Source organism: Falco biarmicus, chromosome 7 (genome assembly GCF_023638135.1).
Source record: "Falco biarmicus isolate bFalBia1 chromosome 7, bFalBia1.pri, whole genome shotgun sequence".
Classification (NCBI taxonomy): domain Eukaryota; kingdom Metazoa; phylum Chordata; class Aves; order Falconiformes; family Falconidae; genus Falco; species Falco biarmicus.
The window spans coordinates 71,304,136-71,322,463 of record NC_079294.1 but is presented as its reverse complement, the minus strand read 5'-3'; the positions used below and the strand labels follow the sequence as shown (position 1 = coordinate 71,322,463).

The 18,328-nt window shown below is 54.7% G+C and overlaps 3 protein-coding genes across 3 annotated transcripts; 1 reads left to right on the top strand and 2 right to left on the bottom strand.

Moving 5' to 3' along the window:
• The first annotated feature begins 17 nt into the window (after positions 1 to 17).
• Positions 18 to 3,624, top strand: MPI (mannose phosphate isomerase). Its single transcript, XM_056346383.1, has 8 exons — positions 18 to 154; positions 470 to 597; positions 874 to 1,074; positions 1,164 to 1,305; positions 1,528 to 1,710; positions 1,832 to 2,005; positions 2,153 to 2,361; positions 2,819 to 3,624. The coding sequence occupies exons 1-8, from the start codon at positions 139 to 141 to the stop codon at positions 3,035 to 3,037; spliced, it is 1,272 nt and encodes a 423-aa protein (XP_056202358.1). The 5' UTR covers positions 18 to 138; the 3' UTR covers positions 3,038 to 3,624.
• Positions 3,625 to 3,936: 312 nt separating this feature from the next.
• On the bottom strand, positions 3,937 to 9,146 carry FAM219B (family with sequence similarity 219 member B). The gene is made up of 6 exons (XM_056346397.1): positions 9,055 to 9,146; positions 6,885 to 6,987; positions 6,516 to 6,606; positions 6,035 to 6,112; positions 5,712 to 5,760; positions 3,937 to 5,160 (listed from the first exon to the last, which is right to left on the bottom strand). The coding sequence occupies exons 1-6, from the start codon at positions 9,130 to 9,132 to the stop codon at positions 5,002 to 5,004; spliced, it is 558 nt and encodes a 185-aa protein (XP_056202372.1). The 5' UTR covers positions 9,133 to 9,146; the 3' UTR covers positions 3,937 to 5,001.
• An 841-nt stretch (positions 9,147 to 9,987) lies between these two features.
• On the bottom strand, positions 9,988 to 18,093 carry LOC130152590 (cytochrome c oxidase subunit 5A, mitochondrial). Its single transcript, XM_056346399.1, has 5 exons — positions 17,932 to 18,093; positions 14,175 to 14,291; positions 12,959 to 13,080; positions 11,461 to 11,583; positions 9,988 to 10,148 (listed from the first exon to the last, which is right to left on the bottom strand). The coding sequence occupies exons 1-4, from the start codon at positions 18,014 to 18,016 to the stop codon at positions 11,470 to 11,472; spliced, it is 438 nt and encodes a 145-aa protein (XP_056202374.1). The 5' UTR covers positions 18,017 to 18,093; the 3' UTR covers positions 9,988 to 10,148; positions 11,461 to 11,469.
• Positions 18,094 to 18,328: the final 235 nt, after the last annotated feature.

Here is an 18,328-nt window from a genome sequence, read left to right as displayed (position 1 = left end):
CGCCCGGCTCCGTCCCGCCCCGCCCGGCCGGGAGGCGGTGCCGGAGCTGCCGCCGCGGGACTACGGCTCCCGGCCTGCCCCGCCGTGCCGTGCCCCGCCGTGCCGTGCCCCGCCGTGCCCTGCCCCGCCGGCCGAGCCATGACGGAGATCCGCGGTGAGCGGGGCCCGGGGGGGCTCCTGTGCGGGGGGGCTGTCCCCAGCGCGGTGGGGACCCTGTGGGGATAGGAGGCCCTTGGGGGGCAGGTCACCCGCGGGGCCGAGGGACCCCCACGCCCCCTATATAACGATTTGAAATTGCACACGCACCCGGTCCGCACGCCCTGCGCCACACACACACCCTTCCCGCAGGGCTGGGGTCTGCCCGGCCGGGACCCCCCCTCCTGCCGCGGGGCCCGGGAGGGGTTTGGGGGGGCAGAGGGTTATTATTGTCTCTGTGTGTCCCGCCCCCAATTCTGGCTTCCCCCCGCAGTGTTCCCCCTTTCCTGCGTGGTGCAGAGTTACTCCTGGGGGAAGGTGGGGCTGGAGAGCGAGGTGGCCAGGCTGGTGGCCAGCAGTGACCCCCTTGCCCACATCCAGCCCGACCAGCCCTACGCCGAGGTGAGTGTCCCGCCGTGTGTCCATCGGACTGTGTGTCCGCCCATCCCATCCATCCGTCCATCCATCCATCCATCCCAGGTCCGGCCGGCTAGGGGTGGAGGTTGGGATGCGGGTCCCCTGCCTGTCCCCGGTCCCCTCGAGCCTCTGCGTGACTCAGCCCCCGTGGGAGCTGCCTTGGCCTCATCGATCGCTGCTGGGGCCAAGCAGCCTTGAGAAAAAAACAAGTCATCTCCGCTGGCTGCTCGGCTCAGGGGTCCATCTGTCTGTCTCCCGTAGCTCTGGATGGGCGCGCACCCCCGGGGCGATGCCATTATCCGGGATAACCGCATCCCCCAAAAAACCCTGGGCCAGTGGATCGCTGCCAACCCTGCCTGCCTGGGGGCAAAGGTGAAGGATGCCTTCCAGGGTCACCTGCCCTTCCTCTTCAAGGTGCTGTCGGTCAACACTGCCCTCTCCATCCAGGCACACCCCAACAAGGTAGGGGGAGCACCCCGAGGATGGGGGGGGCAGCTCCGGCCAGCCCCCGTGTCCCTGGGGAGCTCACCCAGGTCCTCTGCCCTCCGCAGGAGCTGGCGGAGAAGCTGCACGCCCAGTTCCCTGAGCACTACCCCGACGCCAACCACAAGCCCGAGATGGCCATTGCTCTCACCCCCTTCGAGGGCTTGTGCGGCTTTCGGCCAGTGGAGGAGATCGTCTCCTTCCTCCAGAGTAAGGATGGTGAGGGAGGGGGGTCACAGGGGGCGGACCCCTGGTGCCACCTTTCCTTCCTGCAGGGGGTTCGGAGTGGGAGGCAGTGGCTGTGCAATGGTGGTGCTGGGCTCCCCGGCGGTGGGGGTGCTGGGCTCCCGGGCGGTGGGGATGCTGGGCTCTGGGGATGGGGGCGCTGGGCTCCCTGGCGGTGGGGTGACGTGTGCTGGTCACCCCTGGCAGGCGTCCCCGAGCTGCGGGCGCTGATTGGGGAGGTGGCGGCGGAGCAGCTGGAGCGCAGCGGCAGCGATGACCCCCGCGGCGTCTCAGCTGCCCTCCGTGTCTGCTTCACCCGCCTGATGAAGAGTGAGAAGAAGTTCTTTGTCGACCAGTTGAACATGCTGGTGAAGAGGATCTCCCAGGAAGGTGGGTCCCCTCTGCCCGCCGCAGCCCTCCAGGACAGCTGGGGGGGGCTGTGTTTAGGGGAGGGGATGGGGCACCCCCCCAGCTCCCACCCTAGCATTGCGCCTGGTCTCTGCCCACACAGCGGCGGAAGGGAAGGACACGTCAGGGAGCAACGGGGACCTGCTGCTGCGGCTGCACTCCCAGTACCCAGGGGACATCGGCTGCTTCACCATTTATTTCCTCAACCTGGTGAGGCTGGAGCCAGGGGAAGCCATGTTCCTGGGAGCCAACGAGCCCCATGCCTACCTGCACGGAGGTGAGCACCATCGTGGGCTTTCCTAACCCTGCAAAGACCGTCCCCCAGGGTGGCCACGGTCTCCTGCAAGAGGTTGGACCCCCCACTGCCAGCCAGGGACGTGCAGGAGGGCTGGGGTGGGCTGACAGTGCTGCTTCATCCTCGCAGACTGCGTGGAGTGCATGGCATGCTCGGATAACACGGTGCGCGCCGGGCTCACCCCCAAATTCATCGACGTCCTCACCTTGTGCGAGATGCTCAACTACACGCCAGCACCCAGCAGCTCCAAGATCTTCCCGGCTACGCAGAGCCAGCTCGATCCCAGCATCTACCTCTATGACCCACCCGTGCCAGACTTCGCCATCATGAGGATAGAGGTGAGCAGCGAGGGGGACACTTTGGGGACGCAGAGGGAGACCCCAGCCTTCTGCCGCCTTGGCTGTGCTCATGGTAGGACAGCTCGGTGTTGGCTGGGGTCACCTCGGCATGGGTTTGTTCACCCTCATAGCTCCAAGTGAGAATGGAGGGATGCAGGGGATGCTTGTGTCGGCCCCGGGCCGTGCTGCAGGCTCCTCTCCCTCCCCTGTTCCTGCTGCCTAGAGCTCGCTCACCTTCTCCAGCAGCTCTGGGCAGAGGGAGGACCGGGAAGAGGTCTTGATGGGGATGCAGCTTGGATGTTCTCAGCTAAGCCAAGGTCCCTGGATTTGGGCTGCTGCAGGCACAGGGTGGCCTGGGCACAGCAAAGGCTGCAGCGGGGTGGAAATGGGGACAACCCCCTCCAAAAAGAAGCAAAACTGGGGGAGTCTGAAGCTGCGGTGACCCTTTCCATTGCAGATCCCCGCCTCCATCAAGCTGTACCTCGTCTCCGCTGTGGACTCTGCCAGCATCTTACTGGTGATCCAAGGGACAGCCGTGGGCACCTCCACAGCTGCAGCCTCTGAAATGACTCTGCGTCGTGGCTCCGTGCTCTTCATCTCTGCTAATGAGAGCATCTCCCTCCACCTCTCCTCACCAGACGGGATGTTGCTCTTCCGAGCCTGCTGTCTCCTCTGAGCAGGACCTGGGCTGCTTCCCCCTGCATCACTCCACATTTGAGTAGATAGAAACTGGCCTGGGCAAAGTCATCTCGCTTGGAAGTTTCCCTTCCATCTGTTAAACCCCAAAACCAGCCTGCACCTGACATACAGAAAGAGCAATTCCACCAGTCGACTCCTCGGACGTGGCATGGAGCAGAGCAGGCAGAGGAAGAGCATCTCCCCTCGCAGCTTGTTAGCCACATCCCTGTAGCATCGTCCCCTCTGGGTGCTGCTGATGCCATACGATGCACACTCCATATTTTTATATATTTTTTCCCCCTTCCTTCTTACCAAGAAGCAGGGGGGAGGCCCGAGGTCTGCACCCTGGGTCTTGAGCATCTCTTGCCTGGCTTCTAGGAGCTGCTGCTCCCTCCTTTGAATGTGATGCTGAAGTTTTCTGCTGCTCCTGGGTGCCCGGTGGGCTCTTCCCAAGCCTGGCCGACGGCAAGCGGTCCTCTGAGCCCTGTCACCCCTCACCTGGCTGTAAAAGGGGGCTGCTTGGCAGGGTGATGGAGCTGGAGAGCCTTTGGTGCTGTGAATAAAGTGATGACTTTGTCCTTGGCACAGGGCAGTGTGGTGCAGGGAGCAGGAGGATGGGGAGAAGCACTGGTGTTTGCAGGGTCAGGGACTGGAGGAGGCTGGGGGTCACTCCAGCACCCCCACCCCAGCACCAGGTGTGACCTTCCCCACATCACCCTGCAGCACCATCAGCCCAGGCAACACAGTAGCTCCCCAGGGAAACGGGACAGTGCTGTAAAACTTGACCAGGGAAACCAGATCACTCCAAAAACCCTCCGGGGCCAGGGAAGGAGCCCTCCAGAGTGGCACTGCTGGGGGGAATGGGGCTGAGCCCCCCGCACAGCACCAACACACCTCTGAGTAATGAGATCGAGTTTATTGAGTGTTCCCTTTAACAACTAAAATACAAAAAACCGCAACAGTTCAGATCTCTAGACATGACGTATTTAAATAAGGTTTCTTCGTAAGAAGCTGATTGTCCTCTATGTAGCAGAGCAGGACGGTGACTTAAGGCAGCTTTGAAGGTTCACAGCTGGCACGGGGGGCTGGGCTGCCCCGCACCTGCATCAGCAGCTTTGGGGACAACTGCCACAAGCCACTCACTCCAAACCCAGAACTTCATGGGTCCCTGGAGAGATGGAAAGCTGGGAGGTCCCAGCGACAGCAGCTGGTGGATGTAACAAGTGCAGGAGCTCGAAGCTCAGCAGCCTGCCGGTGTCTGCTCCCTTGGGTTCCCCCAGCTTCTCTTCTCCATCAGAGCTGCAATCTTTGGCTCAGATCAGCCCAGGGTTTAGGAGGAGGGAACCCGGCAGCAATTAATTGCAAGCAGCACAAGATAAGTAAATGAAGCGGCGCTCTGCCAGCCTGTGCTGACCCCAGCCTCACTGGCTTGGTCTCAGCCTGCCAGGGAGGAGGGGTGACTAAAGCAGAAATAAATAGAAAAGGGGTCTCAGGGCTTCCCAGCCTGGTCCTGCACCGTGGCAGTTCGACCCCACAATCAACTGCCTCTTCATTAGGGAGGGCTGGGGAGCGCAGCCTGCGCCTGGGGCCAGGTCCTGATCCTTGATGTGGCTCATTGCAGGAGGAAAAAAGGAGGTCAGGCAAACCGAAGAGCATTTGCTGCTGCACCTCCCCGTTCCTTCCCTTTACACGCCCATGGAGGTGCCCGGGCTCTGCCTCCCCTCCCTCCCCAGCGCAGCCAGGTGACAGGTCCCCTCCCGTGCCACCTCTCCCTGATATTGCTGAGTGTCAGGAAAAGTCCTTCGGGTGGGTTGGTTGGTGCTGCTCACCACCAGCAGCATCGCAGCATCGCTCAGTTCTTGTGTCACTGTCCCAGCATGAGACACAGACGCCAACAGCCATCCCACAAGACAAAAAGTGCTGGCTTTTGACCTGTTCCTGCATGGTCCCGGCCGAGCGGCATTACTGGATCACACAGGAGAGATTTTCTCTGAAACAACAGGGGCAAGAAGAGGAGGCGACAGGTTTTGGGGGGATGAGATCCAGATCTTCATCATCGGGGACCTCATCAAGGTGGTACCCATCCTGCAGCAGCTGCCGGCTCAGGTCCTGGTTTACCTGCTGCCAGGGGGGACAAAGGAGGCAGAGCTGGTTAAAATTAGTCCCCGTTTAGCTAAAATTTAGGTCCCAGGGCTTGCAAAGAGCAGGCATGTGAGCAGGACAGGCATCGCATCCTCCCTCCAGTGCCGTTGTGTGTGGAGAAGCAGCACAACCAGAGCAGAGAAGGTAAAGACAAGACCAAAGAGCTTTTCCTGGGCTGCAGCACCCCGACACACACCCCATGCACCCCAAAACACCCCGCAGGCTGTGACACCCTTGTATGACGGAGCTTTTCAGCTGCCCCGCTACAGGGTCTGGGGACAGATGATGCTTTAGGTGCAAAGGGCAAAGCAGCGGCAGCCAGCTGGGGCTTGCAAAAGGGAGATTTGTGCACGGCTGAAACGCATCGGGCAGCAGAGGCAGTGGGTTGCAAAGCAGAGCTCTGCGGGATGGACACACACACATCCCATGGGGTGATGCTTCATCACAGCCCCTACACAGAGCCCTAAGGCATAAGCGGAACAAGGGAGGCCGCGGGAACCACATCGTCAGAGTCAAACCCCTGGACTTGCCTCGGCGGAGGAGTAGCCCGAGGAACATCTGGATCCCAGCTCCCCATCGCTAAGAGAAGAAGGAAACGGTCAGAGCCAGCTGGGAAGCGGCATCTTTGCTTGGGATGCAGACAAGGGAATCTCGGGGGGGAAAAAGGGAGCCAGCAGCATAATCCCGAGGGATTTAAATCTGGGGACAATGGGCGTGTTTTGCTGCTAAGAGATGCCCAGTGCAATCAGGGACACTCTACAAGTGACAAGGAAAATCGGTCCCCCCCCAAAAGCCAGCTCTGAGCCTGCAACAGCCCCCACCCAAAATCCTGGGATATTCATCCAGTCCCCACCTGTCCGAATCGAGGGAGACCAGGTTTTCATCCACCGTCTGGCTGAGCGCCGTGTAGCCCTTGTTAAACCTCACCGATCTGCAGGGAAGCAGAGGAGTGAGCCCGGAACAGATGTTTTGGTGCGGAAATGCAGCCACAGGGCTGCTGGACTGAGGAACTAGGGCAGGAATCCTGGTCCTGAATGTCCCTTGCCAGCCAGGCGTTGTCCCAGCTAAGAATAAATTCCACCTAAGCTCTAGACTTCCCGATGAGATCCTGAACACCAAACCATCCCCAAAACCATGAGGAGGAGCATGGTCCCTGCTAGAGCATCTCCTAACTTGTGCAGGAAAGGTGCAATCCTTTGGTCTATTGAATGCTTGCTGGCCACAACACAGCAGCAGACTAAGGTCCCAAACTCATTTTTTAATCCTCTGGAGTTTCCCAGTCTCCTCAAGGAACATGACAAATACATCTTGGGTAAAGAAAAACGGGATCAGACCTTTTAGCTGCCGGCTTCGGCTGGTGCGGCACGGGTCCCCCCAGCAGCCCCTGCCTTCGCAGCGCCGCCTTGGCCAGCTCGCGCTGCCGCTCTGAAAGCCAAGCACAGGGGCAGAGCTGAAAGCACCCAAATGCTCCCCAAGGGTCCTGGTTTTGGGGGGTTGGGGGCGCAGGGCAGGTTGGCCCTAAGGAGAGCATGGAGGCGTTGCGGTGCTTTCCATAGGCAACACCTATGCGTTGCTTTTTTTTAATGGGTTTTGGTTTTGTGGGTTTATCCCATCAAGGAGTAAAAAAGCTTTCAGTCACTGCCCTGGGTGAGAGGTGTCAATGACTCCCCAAATCCCGGCAGAGTCCCCGGGGTGTCACTTACGCAGCTTGGCCTGAATGGAAGGAGGCTTGCTCATGATGTACGGTCCCCTCTTCTCCACCGCATCCGCCGCCTTGCTCGGCCTCTTGCTGTCAGCCCAAATCAGCTAAAACAAGGGGAGAGCAGCGCCGTCAGCAGCACCTCTGGGCGGATGAATTAAACCGGAGTCAGCTCAAAGCATCTGGTTGTTCTGGGGAAAGGTGCCGGCAGCCGGCTGGGAGCTGGGAAGGGACGGCTCCTCCCAGCCCTGCGCCGTGGCCACAGGAGGGAGAGGAAGAGGAATAAGCAGATCTATTAGCAGATGAAGGGATTATTGGGAATGGCGATGCTAAAGTAAAAGCAGTTGCTTTGCGAGCCTAACTGCTGACCAGCAGCTTCTTTGCGAACCTGACTCCAGTAATACTCGGGAGAAAATGTGACGGAGAAGATTTAACTAGCAGGTTCATCAGATAAAATATAAAGATATTTTATTTTAATTTCTCCACAGGTTTTGAGCCTTTCAAGCTTCTTGCCATGCTTTAAGGAAAAGCCTCCCCTGCCTGTAAGGCACTTAGCGCCAAGGAGAGCCAGCACCGCTGAATGACACGGGGGGTGTGGAGGGGTGGAACTTCTATAAATACAATAACTAATGAAGAAAATAGAGGAAAAATCAGAAAATGGAAGTTGGGGGCATCAGTGTGGGAGGGACAGGGAATTAGAGGAAGCAGTTAATGAGGAAACAAGGCAGAAGGGCCCGGGGTGGTGACTGGAGAGCACAGCCAGGGTCAGCGTCAGTGTCTTACACTGGGATTAGCAGGGCAGAGCCTTCCGCGCGGGAGCCACGGTGTGCCGGGAGCCCGGGCAGCGGGATTAACCGGGCAGGCAGCAACCCCCTGCCCCTGCCCTGCATCCCTCTGTGTGTGCCGGACCGCCCCGTGCCCCCCCATACAGCCCCCCTGCACCTGCCCAGCGCTGGGCTAGCACGTGTGTGCCCCCCTACAGCCAGGTGTGCCCCCCCCATACTGCCCACACACACACACCCAGCCCCATAGCCACGATGTACAGACCCCATACAGCCCCCCCACACCTCCCAGCCCCATAGCCACGATGTACAGACCCCATACAGCCCCCCCCGCCTCCCAGCCCCATAGACACGATGTACAGACCCCATACTGCCCCCCCCACCTCCCAGCCCCATAGCCACGATGTACAGACCCCATACAGCCCCCCCACACCTCCCAGCCCCATAGCCACGATGTACAGACCCCATACAGCCCCCCCACGCCTCCCAGCCCCATAGCCACGATGTACAGACCCCATACAGCCCCCCCACGCCTCCCAGCCCCATAGCCACGATGTACAGACCCCATACAGCCCCCCCACGCCTCCCAGCCCCATAGCCACGATGTACGACCCCATACAGCCCCCCCACGCCTCCCAGCCCCATAGCCACGATGTACAGACCCCATACTGCCCCCCCACGCCTCCCAGCCCCATAGACACGATGTACAGACCCCATACAGCCCCCCCACGGCTCCCAGCCCCATAGACACGATGTACAGACCCCATACAGCCCCCCCACACACACACACCCAGCCCCATAGCCACGATGTACAGACCCCATAAAGCCCCCCACGCCTCCCAGCCCCATAGCCACGATGTACAGACCCCATACAGCCCCCCCACGCCTCCCAGCCCCATAGCCACGATGTACAGACCCCATACTGCCCCCCCCACACCTCCCAGCCCCATAGCCACGATGTACAGACCCCATACTGCCCCCCACCTCCCAGCCCCATAGCCACGATGTACAGACCCCATACAGCCCCCCCACACCTCCCAGCCCCATAGCCACGATGTACAGACCCCATAAAGCCCCCCCACACCTCCCAGCCCCATAGCCACGATGTACAGACCCCATACAGCCCCCCCCACACCTCCCAGCCCCATAGCCACGATGTAAAGACCCCATACAGCCCCCCCACGCCTCCCAGCCCCATAGCCACGATGTACAGACCCCATACTGCCCCCCCCACCTCCCAGCCCCATAGCCACGATGTACAGACCCCATAAAGCCCCCCCCACACCTCCCAGCCCCATAGCCACGATGTACAGACCCCATACTGTCTCACAGCCCCCAGCCACGTGCCCCATACAGCTCCATGACCCCCAGCCCCCCCGGCCCCGCACGTACCCCCGGGCCCCGCCACGCGCTGGCTCTGCCCACAGCGGGACCGGCCCCAGCCCCGGCTCCGCCGCCGCCCGTCGCCATGGCCGCCCTCGCCCCGCCCCTGCCCCGCCCCTCGCCCGCCCAGCCAATGGGAGGCGGGGAGGCGGAGCGCCCCCGCGCCGCGCATGCGGAGCGTGCCCGGACCCCGGGCCAGCCGGATCCCGGGACCGCCGGGACTGCCAGATACCAGACTCCCAGGCACCGGGACCACCACATTACTGGGGCAGCTGGGACACCAGACGTTCGGCCCATCAGATACTGGGGCAGCTGGATACGGGCGCCTCCAGGACAGCCAGATGCCAGACACCAGGACCACCAGACACCTGGGACCACTGGGACACAGCAGTGGGTGTCCCTGCTGTGACCCCACTGTGCGACAGGGAACCGCTTCCCTGCACAGATTCCCCTTTTCCTAAAAAATGCCCTTTTTCTGGAGGCAGCTGGAAATAATAAAACATTTTCCTTTTTCTTCCCCTTTTTTTGTTGCCAAACCCCTGCCTGCACCAGAACAGAGGTGGTAAACAGGGTCTTCAGAGCAACGTCTATTCTGGAAGAGATCACCAGCCCCACTGGACACCAGCAAAAGCCCACCCCTTGCAGGAGCCTCCCACCCACCTTGGAGGCTTCTTAAGCCCCAACTTTGTCACAGGGAAATTGTTGCTCAAGGGCAGGGGGAGCTTTGCAAGTACTTGTTGGTGTCCTCCTCCCCAAAGGGGTGTGTACCAGAGGGTCACCATGCCCTCCAGGTCCTTTCTCTTCCCAAAGGTGGAGCCAGGAGCTTGGGCAAAGCCACCCCATGCCAGGATTTATAGCCGCCTACTCTCTTGGGAAAGCACATTGTTTCTTCCTTTTCCCCATAAAAGCAAAAAAATAATCACACAAGCCACCACTACCACATCAGTCAAACCAGTTTTTCCTTTATTAGGTCCAACTTCACATCACATACATTGTGACTCAATAAAGGAAGTTATTTCAAATAAGGTAATACGTTAACATTTGTGTCTCCAGGCAACTGTGTACAATCAGGTAAGCACTGGTAAAATGCTCGAGTAATGCACCTGGAACAGAAAAGAATAAAGAACAGAAAAAACGTTAAAGCAGCAGCCCAGTATCTTCACAGAGTTTCCATGGGGTCTCAGATCAGTTACTCCACTGCTTGCTTTTAAGCTCAAAGACCCGTTTAATCACACTCAGCCCCCAAGAGGCATTCCCAGCACAGCTGCCTCACCGTTCCCTTGCACCAAGACATCATATCCCAGGGCAAGGGGGAGGGTAGGGACTTAAACGATCGAGAATTAAGTACTATTTGCCATCTGACCCCCCACACCTCTATTCTGAGTATTAAAAAAAAAAAAAGAATATGACATGGGCCATCTCCTGAAGAATGTTAGACTGCCTTACCTAACTTCACTTCCATGAGGATTTTTATGTAGGGCTTAATTTTAGTCTGGGGTTCAAGTACATTCAGCCTTGCCTATACTTAATGAGAGATCCTCATTTATCAGAGAAATCGCTGTTTAGTAACAACACCTTCATATGCTGCAGCTCACATAAGAGGCTGGTACTTATGACTGAGATCTACATGTCTTAGTTACAGTTGTTTTCAAGTTTAGAAAGCATTCAGAAGTTCAGCTGTAAAAAACCAGTAAAACCAGTGGCTTTCTAAGACTTGAGGCTGCTGGAATCAGCATGAAATATTACATGCCCTGCTCCTGAATTATCAATTGAGGCTAAAGGATATTCTGCACACAGGTCAGCTAAGCTCTGGCTACACTACAGCTGATGTGTTTATTCTGTAAGCAAAGCACCCTTTAATGTAACGTTTAATTACACTAAAAGATGCTATTTTAAGTGTAACATGAAGAAACTTCAGTGTTGCTGGATGACTACCATTAGTGGGGCCTATTTTCTAGCATAACCTAGTAATTAGTATCTCCCAGTTTTCTAAATTGGCTAGACTGTGACAATAAAATGAAAGTTTGTGCATTTCCAGTGGAAATGATCCTGCCGTTTGCTAAAAATGCTTCTGCGGACAAGGTGACAAGGAGCAAAGGTCAACAACACGCTGCCAACAAAGTGCTGCAATACCCATTGTCTTGGCAACTGCTATCTAGAAATTTCTGGGAGGTTGCCAACCACCCTACCCCTTCTCAAGCAACTGCACTGTTCTTTTTTTAAGCCTTCTTTGAAAAGGGTTAGTGCCTTTCCAAGGAGACCTGCAGTGACATGAGATACTTGAAGAATCACATTACAAGCTTGAAATTCACAGCCTTTCACAGACCCATGAAGGCAAGGAAGAGGACTCTGGCAGGAGAGTTTTAGGGTACAGGAGTCCCATGCAAGAGTCTCAGAAGCAAGGACATCCCTTACCAATAAGGTCTATGCTTTGTCCAGGCCCAGTTCCTCTGGAGTGGAGATTCCCAGTTCACTCAAAGTTGGTCTAAGTTCCTGGATAACGTAAGGATAGATTTCCTTGTGAGGTCCTGCTTTGTCCTAAATAAAAAGGAACCGTGTTATTTCGACAGCAAGCTGTTGTTAAGGTCAGGTTTGCAATCAAGACGTGTTCACAAATGTGTCTATGGCCTGATCCACCAACTGCTCATGAAAGTAGCTCCTGCAGGACAGGAGAGCATGGCCCAGCTCCACCTGCATGTCAAGTAAACAAGACCTGTACACAGCTACACTGGAAAGTCCTCCTACCATTGACTGTGGCTGCAGAGCACCCCAGAATAATACTGAGCTCCCCTTCAGGGGATTTGCAGATTATTCTTAACACCTGACACCTTTCCCTCATTTGACATCACGCTGATGTGACCCGTGACTTGTGCCAGACCACACAAAACTCAAAGCGGAGCCAGGCTCAAGCTCCTTCAACAGGAGATGCTTTGCAAACCATCCCAAATACCACTTACACCTTAGGAAACAGAATGAAAATGATATCCAATCAGTAAAATGGGAAAAATAAAATCAGCTTTTGGGCAGAGCTGGGAGAAAATTTAACTTGCTCGGAAATCAGAGGAAAAACATCACTCCTTGAGTAATATTTACGTGGAGCTCCACAAAGAGCATATACCTGTCTCCAGGTTCTGATAAACTGAGTTGTCCCCTAGATGGTGGGGACAAAAGACAGGAGAAAAAAATAAGAGAGTTAAGAAAAACATATGAAGGTTCTTCCATTGGTCTTATGTCTCTAAAACCATTAAAAAACTTCCACTATTACAGAAGAATACAGAAAGCAGAAGTGGCAAACTGGGAAGCAACTGATTGTGGAGTAAAGTTTGAAGTGTGTATTTGACAGCCAGCAGCAAAGACCTCCACACCAGTCCTCACTTGTGGCAAAAACCAGTTGGAAGAGCACAGCTGGCTTCTACAACTGAAATAGAACGCCGGCCTCCATCCCCACCCCCTTTAACTCCCTGTTAAATGAAGGCTGGACTCAGGTTTCAAGGTGCTAGTTTATGTTATTTTTCAAGCCTATGCTGCTTCCTGAGTTACTACTCCCAGCCAGCTCAGTATTCATACCTTTTAAGAAGCCAGTAAGGTGCCTTCATTTGAGATATTTCTAGTAATGCTTATTAAAAAAAAAAAAGAAAAATCCTTAAAGACTTTCCCACCAGAGTCAGCATCAAGAAAGGAAAACATGAACGTAAGAATGCTTTACTTGAAGCTGTGCTGTTGAGTACTCTGACCTCAAAATAATTATTTCAAGTCACTGAGCACATGCTCGTAACAAAGCTATTGATTCTGGCAGCAGGAAACAGTGGTTTCCCTTTGCACCACTAAGAGTAAGCCAAGAAAAACTCTTCTGCTGCTGGGCTCTCGGCAGTGCGAACACAGCAGTTACACCCTAGGCTGCCATTCCACTCACCTTTACAACTTCTAAAATGCGGACGGCACTGGCAAAGTCATTTAACCGTCTGCATGCCCTCAGAGCTGCATCGATGATTTTTGGTTCCGGAACCAGGTCATAACCCACAAGTGTGTTTATGCCTGTAAATATAAGGAAATGTCAAAAGGAAACTGGCATCAGCTCATCACGCTACCAAAAGAAACCTGCCAAGCATTACTTTGCTCTCTCGTAAAAGAATAAAGTACTACCAGAACACCAGTCCCTACTAGAAGCTGATCGCAACTTTCACTGCTATTTTGGGGACACACACATCCCCGCCCCCCCAAGGATTTTCTTTTGCTTTCCTCCCTCTCACTTTTGCTCACTGATGTAGATTTTAAGTAGATTCAATGAAATCCCAGTGGGCCAGTTCTATCCAATCTCCCAACAGGAGTCAAGTGTCTGCACCACAGCACATCAGCTATGAAATCTTTAATAAACCCAAATTACTTCATTCCTACAGGTGTTAACGCAACTGGAACTTGAGCTGCTTTCTATTCCCTCCCTCTCCTTTCCAAGGGAAGAGCCCAACACCTTGTCATCCAGGTGATGCTGGAATGATCCCTCTGGCTGCCAAACACATTTTTAGGCCCCAGTTGGGGTATTTTAATGGGACCTGGCAACTCCACAGCAAATAACAACTGGAGACAACCAGGCAAACAGCCTACAGCGTGTTATGGCCAAGCCAGTAAGTCAAAGACCAAAGAAAAATGTGTGTGGTTACACACTAAGCAACAGCTGAACTCGAATACACTTTCCTCAGACCAAACATTTCTCTCCCTCCCACCCAGGTGTTAAAATGCATGTTCTGGGCTACTAAAACTTGCAAAGCCTGGACTCCCACTGTCTTATACCCCTGCTCTCCCTCACTGTGTGTGCTGTGGTTCCTTCTGACCTGCTTGTTTGGTTGGTGAGGTGCCATCACCTGCAGCACCAGGCTCAGAGCTGAGCAGACGGCAGCATGCCAACCACAAGCACATGCAGAGCAGCCAGATAACTCAGAACAAATAAGGCTCACACAGTGCCTTGCCCCAGCTGAGTATTTACAGGATTGCTCTCCTACACCGAACTCCCAGTTTTCACTATTTCTGGTCTCCAACAGCAAAGTAAAAATAAGTTGTTATTTCTGGTCACGAAACTATTACAAACCAGTTATATTTACTCCGTGTTACTGCCCCCTTTTCACTCAACATACCTTTCCTGAGCTCCCAGGCATCAATATCTGGCTTGTTGAAATACGTCACCCAGCGAGCATCGAATTCTTCATCTGATTCTTGTGACCCATGAGAGTAGCAGCGGGCATGCAGTACAGCTGAACGCAAAAAGAACCGAAGAGACTTTGAACAAACAGAAATAACTGCATTTTTAGTCCTGACCAAGAGACCAAAAGCCATAAAATACATATTTCACTCACTACAGTCAGTCTGGATGAGACCTCAGCCTGGATAAGCACTGGATGAATACAGCTTATTAAGTATCGGTTGGGTTTTTTGTGTCAAAGTGGGTATTTTCTGTTCTACATCAGACTTCTGAAGTGTTCCCAGACCCTTTGGTCAGAACAGGATTACTTAATGACAGGGGGAAATGCAAGAGAAAAACAATTCTGTGAAACCAGTCCTTAAGAGAATTTTTCTGGGATCCCAGTTTCTATAACATACAAGAATTTTCCATCTCCCCAGAGCCAAGCAAGTCAGAAAAATGTAACATACACATGCTTCATCAACAAGACACTGAAGCAGCACAATCGTTCTGTTCCCCACATTCAATCCTTCTCAAAACCACAAGACTTGTCCATGCAGCGAGTTTAGCTGGGTGAATCAGTTTTGCAGTAGCATTCCTGCCAGAAATAAAACCCTATACCCTATTAGTATACCCATCCACTTCAGATGAATATTCCGGTTTCTTCTGGAGTAACTTCCTACTCCTGAAATTGCTCCATAACCGATTTTGTAATCCAGGAAAAGCAGATTTCCCAACCAACAGACTGACTTTGATGGATGACTCAATAGCAATGAGCTGCAGGTCTTTGATTCCAGCACAAGTTCAGAGCTGATGAAGGCCCATTTTAAAGTGGTTTTAGGAATCTGTGCAAAATGACATGAGCTCAACTATAAAGGCTCTCAAAAGCAAAGGGATGAGAGCTATTTCTTCCAACAGGCTACTGAAGGGTTGAAGGAGAAAAAAAATAATAATAAAAAAAAAACCTGCTGTCTCTGCACCTATCCAAGATAAAACTCCTGGATTCAAGGTTGTAATTGCATTAGTATTTGATAATTAATAAAGCAGAGAAGTCGATTGTACTCCAACGGACAAATAAGGCTGGTATGATTCTGAACTCATTTCTTCCCTCAACACTACTCTTTTATCACAAATTGTTTTTTTTCATTTGCGTGTCTTGTCTTTTTCAACCCACAAAGGTTGGAACAGTTTTTCAAAAGGAACTAAAACCTAGGGCACAGCCAGCCCCACTCACATCAGAGCTGTGCTGGGTCCTCCCTGCAAAGTCCGAGCGCTCTGCAAGCTGCCTTACCAGCAGAACACAAGCCTGGCAAGAGACCACCTCCTCTCCCTGATGGCAATTTCACTCCACTCATATTTGCAGAGAGGTCGTACACCAGATATGACCTTGCCAGTCTGAAGCTCCGCTTCAGAGGAAGTCAGATATAGCTAGTTACTTTTTCCTACTTCACCTAGCATGAACTGCTCATACTGACCCATTACAAAGCTTTAAATAAAGGAAGAAATCCCCAAACTGGGTTGCATTTTCATCTTTCCCAGATAGACTTTTCTACTTTGAAGATCACAGCAAACAGCATACTGCGAACCAGCATCCTAATTCTACATAAAATACAGTGGAGCAATCCACAGCGGTTTCAAGGAGTATCCTCAGTCTCATTAGCTGTCAGCCCAATCAGAACGCAATCCAGATTTTTAATAAAATTTAACATGGTCCAGCATTTCAGCTGCAATTCTGGTTTATGCAATCCCTCCCAAAACATGAAAATATCTTCATTTATCTACGTAAGGGAAAAGTAAACAACAGGCCAAGTCAGAATCATAATGCTCTTTTGCTGTTCTATAGGGAGATTCCCCATCCTCTCCCCAGCTCCAAAACCCACCTTTGACCCCGCTTTCTCCAATAAATCACGTGCACAGCTGATAGCAGAGCAAGAGCACTCCCCTTTAAATGCTCCTGCACCCAGGCAGGGAGCGAGCAGACGCTGCTGAAAGGCCCTCAGATGCTGGCCCATTTGGGGGAAAATACTTTTTTTCTTAATCACAGAGAAAAAGAGAAATAGCAGGTTTCAGTTTGAGAAAGACCTAGTTTGAAGCTCTCAAATGCCATCTCTATGTTGATAAAGTAAAGTCTTTTTCCATTGAGTGCTCAACAAAACCCTTCCCTTTAGTCTTAAAGGACTGACTCAGTTAAAACTAAAAGGATCCTGAAGAAAAATAAAAAAGACCACAAGAATCTGAACTCTGGATTTCCAGGATGCATTTTTCAATTGCTGCTATGTTTCTTTCAAACCCTTTGTCTTCCATCCTAGAACATTTATGTATCGGAGAGCAGGCTCTGCGAGCCTCTCTGGCAAAGCAGAGGGGCTGCAGGAGTGAGCCTGGTGCCTTGCCTTTCAGTGGGGTCCCTCAAGGTCACTGTCACACACACGCTGCATATATGACAGCTGAACCACACCAACCCAGCCGTGTGAAGATTCCCAACTCACGGAAGAAGCAAAGGGCAAGTATGTTTGCAGAGGCACGTTTTCAAGAGAACTCAACAAACTTCGAGAAGCCAGGAGGCTAAAGTCACCTAACATTATGCAAAGGGGTGTTAAATCTTCCTGGAGCGTCAGAATTTGTCAGCTTTCCCTGTTAATGAGCACAGAAGAAAAACAAACATCAAGAGGAGCATTAATTTACAGAAAAAAGATGGGCAGTGAGAAGCCCAGGAGTGCAAACACATTACAGGCAGAACATTTTGCAGCATTATTTAATGTAAACCTAAAGCCACAGGCACGTGAGGTGGCCCCAGCGTGTCAGATCTGCCGAAACATAAACCGCCGGGGCCAGGAGCAAAGGCGAGGAGGGTCAGAAGTGTTAAGCGAGGCGTTTGTAAGACAAGACCTTGGAGAAGAAGAACACGAGCCCGCGCGGACGGAGAGCAGCCAGCATTCAGCAGGAGCGCAAAGGAACTGCGGGCAAAGAATTTTAATGGATATAAAAGGAAAATGGGGGGGGGGGGGGGGGGGGGAGAAGTATGAAAGAAGTCCTAGCGTGCAGACAGAATGACCACAACTGATTTCTTCCCGTTTTTTAAAAATCGCAGCCGTATGCTCGCCGTTGCAAGTATTTGACTCAGCGGTGCTGCAGGAGAGGCATGCACAGGCCTCCCAATGCTGTCACCCTGATGGGTGCCTGCTAATTAGCTTTTAATTGGGACAACAGGCCCTGCAGCCCGGGTGCTTTCGCTCTGCTTCCAGGCAGGCACCGCGCTGCCTGCGGCTGCTCTCCCTCCCGTTCCGATAAACTGGGGGGTTAATGGGGGGGCGGGCTGGGGCAGGGCCGCCCCGGTGCCCCCCGGGGCCGGGCTGCGCAGGTCACCGCCGACCTCCGTCAATGTCACCTTGGCGGGCGACCCGGGGACAGCGCCGCCGCCCGCCCCGCCGCCGCCCCCGGGAAGGGGCCCAGCGCCCCGCAGGAACCGGCGGGGCCGGGGACGGCGGGGGGGGTAGCGGGGGCGGCGGGAGCGGGGCCGCGGCCCGGCCCGCGCACTAGGCCGCAGGGGCGGCCTGCCCTCGAGTGACGCCGCCGGGTCATCGCAAGGACACGGCGCCAGCCGGGCCGGGCCCCGCCGCCTCCCGCCCACCGGGGCCGGACCCCTCAGGGCCGGGCCGAGCCAAACCGGGCTGGGGTCGTGGCAGGCGGGAGGAAAGACGCGGGCGGCCGCTCACCTGCGGGGCCGGCGGGCCGGCGGACGGCTGCGCGGAGGCCGGAGACAGCGCAGCGGCGGAGGAGCGCGGCGGCGGCGGGCAGCATGGCGGCGGGGAGGCAGCACCGGGCAGCGGGGGCGCGCGCCGCTCGCTCCTGGCACCGGCAGCGCGAGGAAGGTACGGCGGCGCCGCAGGGACACGCCGCGCCGGGGCGGGAGGCGGGCGGGGCGCGGGGCGGGGCCGGCCGCCATTTTGTGTGTGTGCCGCCCTCAGCCGCCCTGAGGCGGCGGGCCCGCCGCCCGGCTGAGTGGCCGCGCTGGGCGCCTCGGGGGGATCGCTACGGGGCGATTGCTAGCCGGTCTTAGTGGTGTTATTTTGTGCTCAGAGGGAAAGTCATCTAAAGCTTGTGGTCGCTGAG

Excerpts from the sequence above, each read along its gene's own strand:
- MPI (XM_056346383.1), top strand. Across the intron at positions 1,306-1,527 it reads GATCGTCTCCTTCCTCCAGA|GCGTCCCCGAGCTGCGGGCG; the intron begins GTAAGGATGGTG and ends CACCCCTGGCAG. Across the intron at positions 1,711-1,831 it reads GAAGAGGATCTCCCAGGAAG|CGGCGGAAGGGAAGGACACG; the intron begins GTGGGTCCCCTC and ends CTGCCCACACAG.
- FAM219B (XM_056346397.1), bottom strand. The coding sequence starts at position 9,132 with ATGGCGACGGGCGGCGGCGGAGCCGGGGCTGGGGCCGGTCCCGCTGTG. Across the intron at positions 6,113-6,515 it reads CCGAAGCCGGCAGCTAAAAG|ATCGGTGAGGTTTAACAAGG; the intron begins GTCTGATCCCGT and ends GCTTCCCTGCAG. Across the intron at positions 5,161-5,711 it reads CGGGCTACTCCTCCGCCGAG|CAGGTAAACCAGGACCTGAG; the intron begins GCAAGTCCAGGG and ends CCCCCCTGGCAG.
- LOC130152590 (XM_056346399.1), bottom strand. The coding sequence starts at position 18,016 with ATGCTGCCCGCCGCCGCCGCGCTCCTCCGCCGCTGCGCTGTCTCCGGC. Across the intron at positions 13,081-14,174 it reads TGCCTGGGAGCTCAGGAAAG|GCATAAACACACTTGTGGGT; the intron begins GTATGTTGAGTG and ends TTATATTTACAG. Across the intron at positions 11,584-12,958 it reads GCATTTTAGAAGTTGTAAAG|GACAAAGCAGGACCTCACAA; the intron begins GTGAGTGGAATG and ends CTTTTTATTTAG.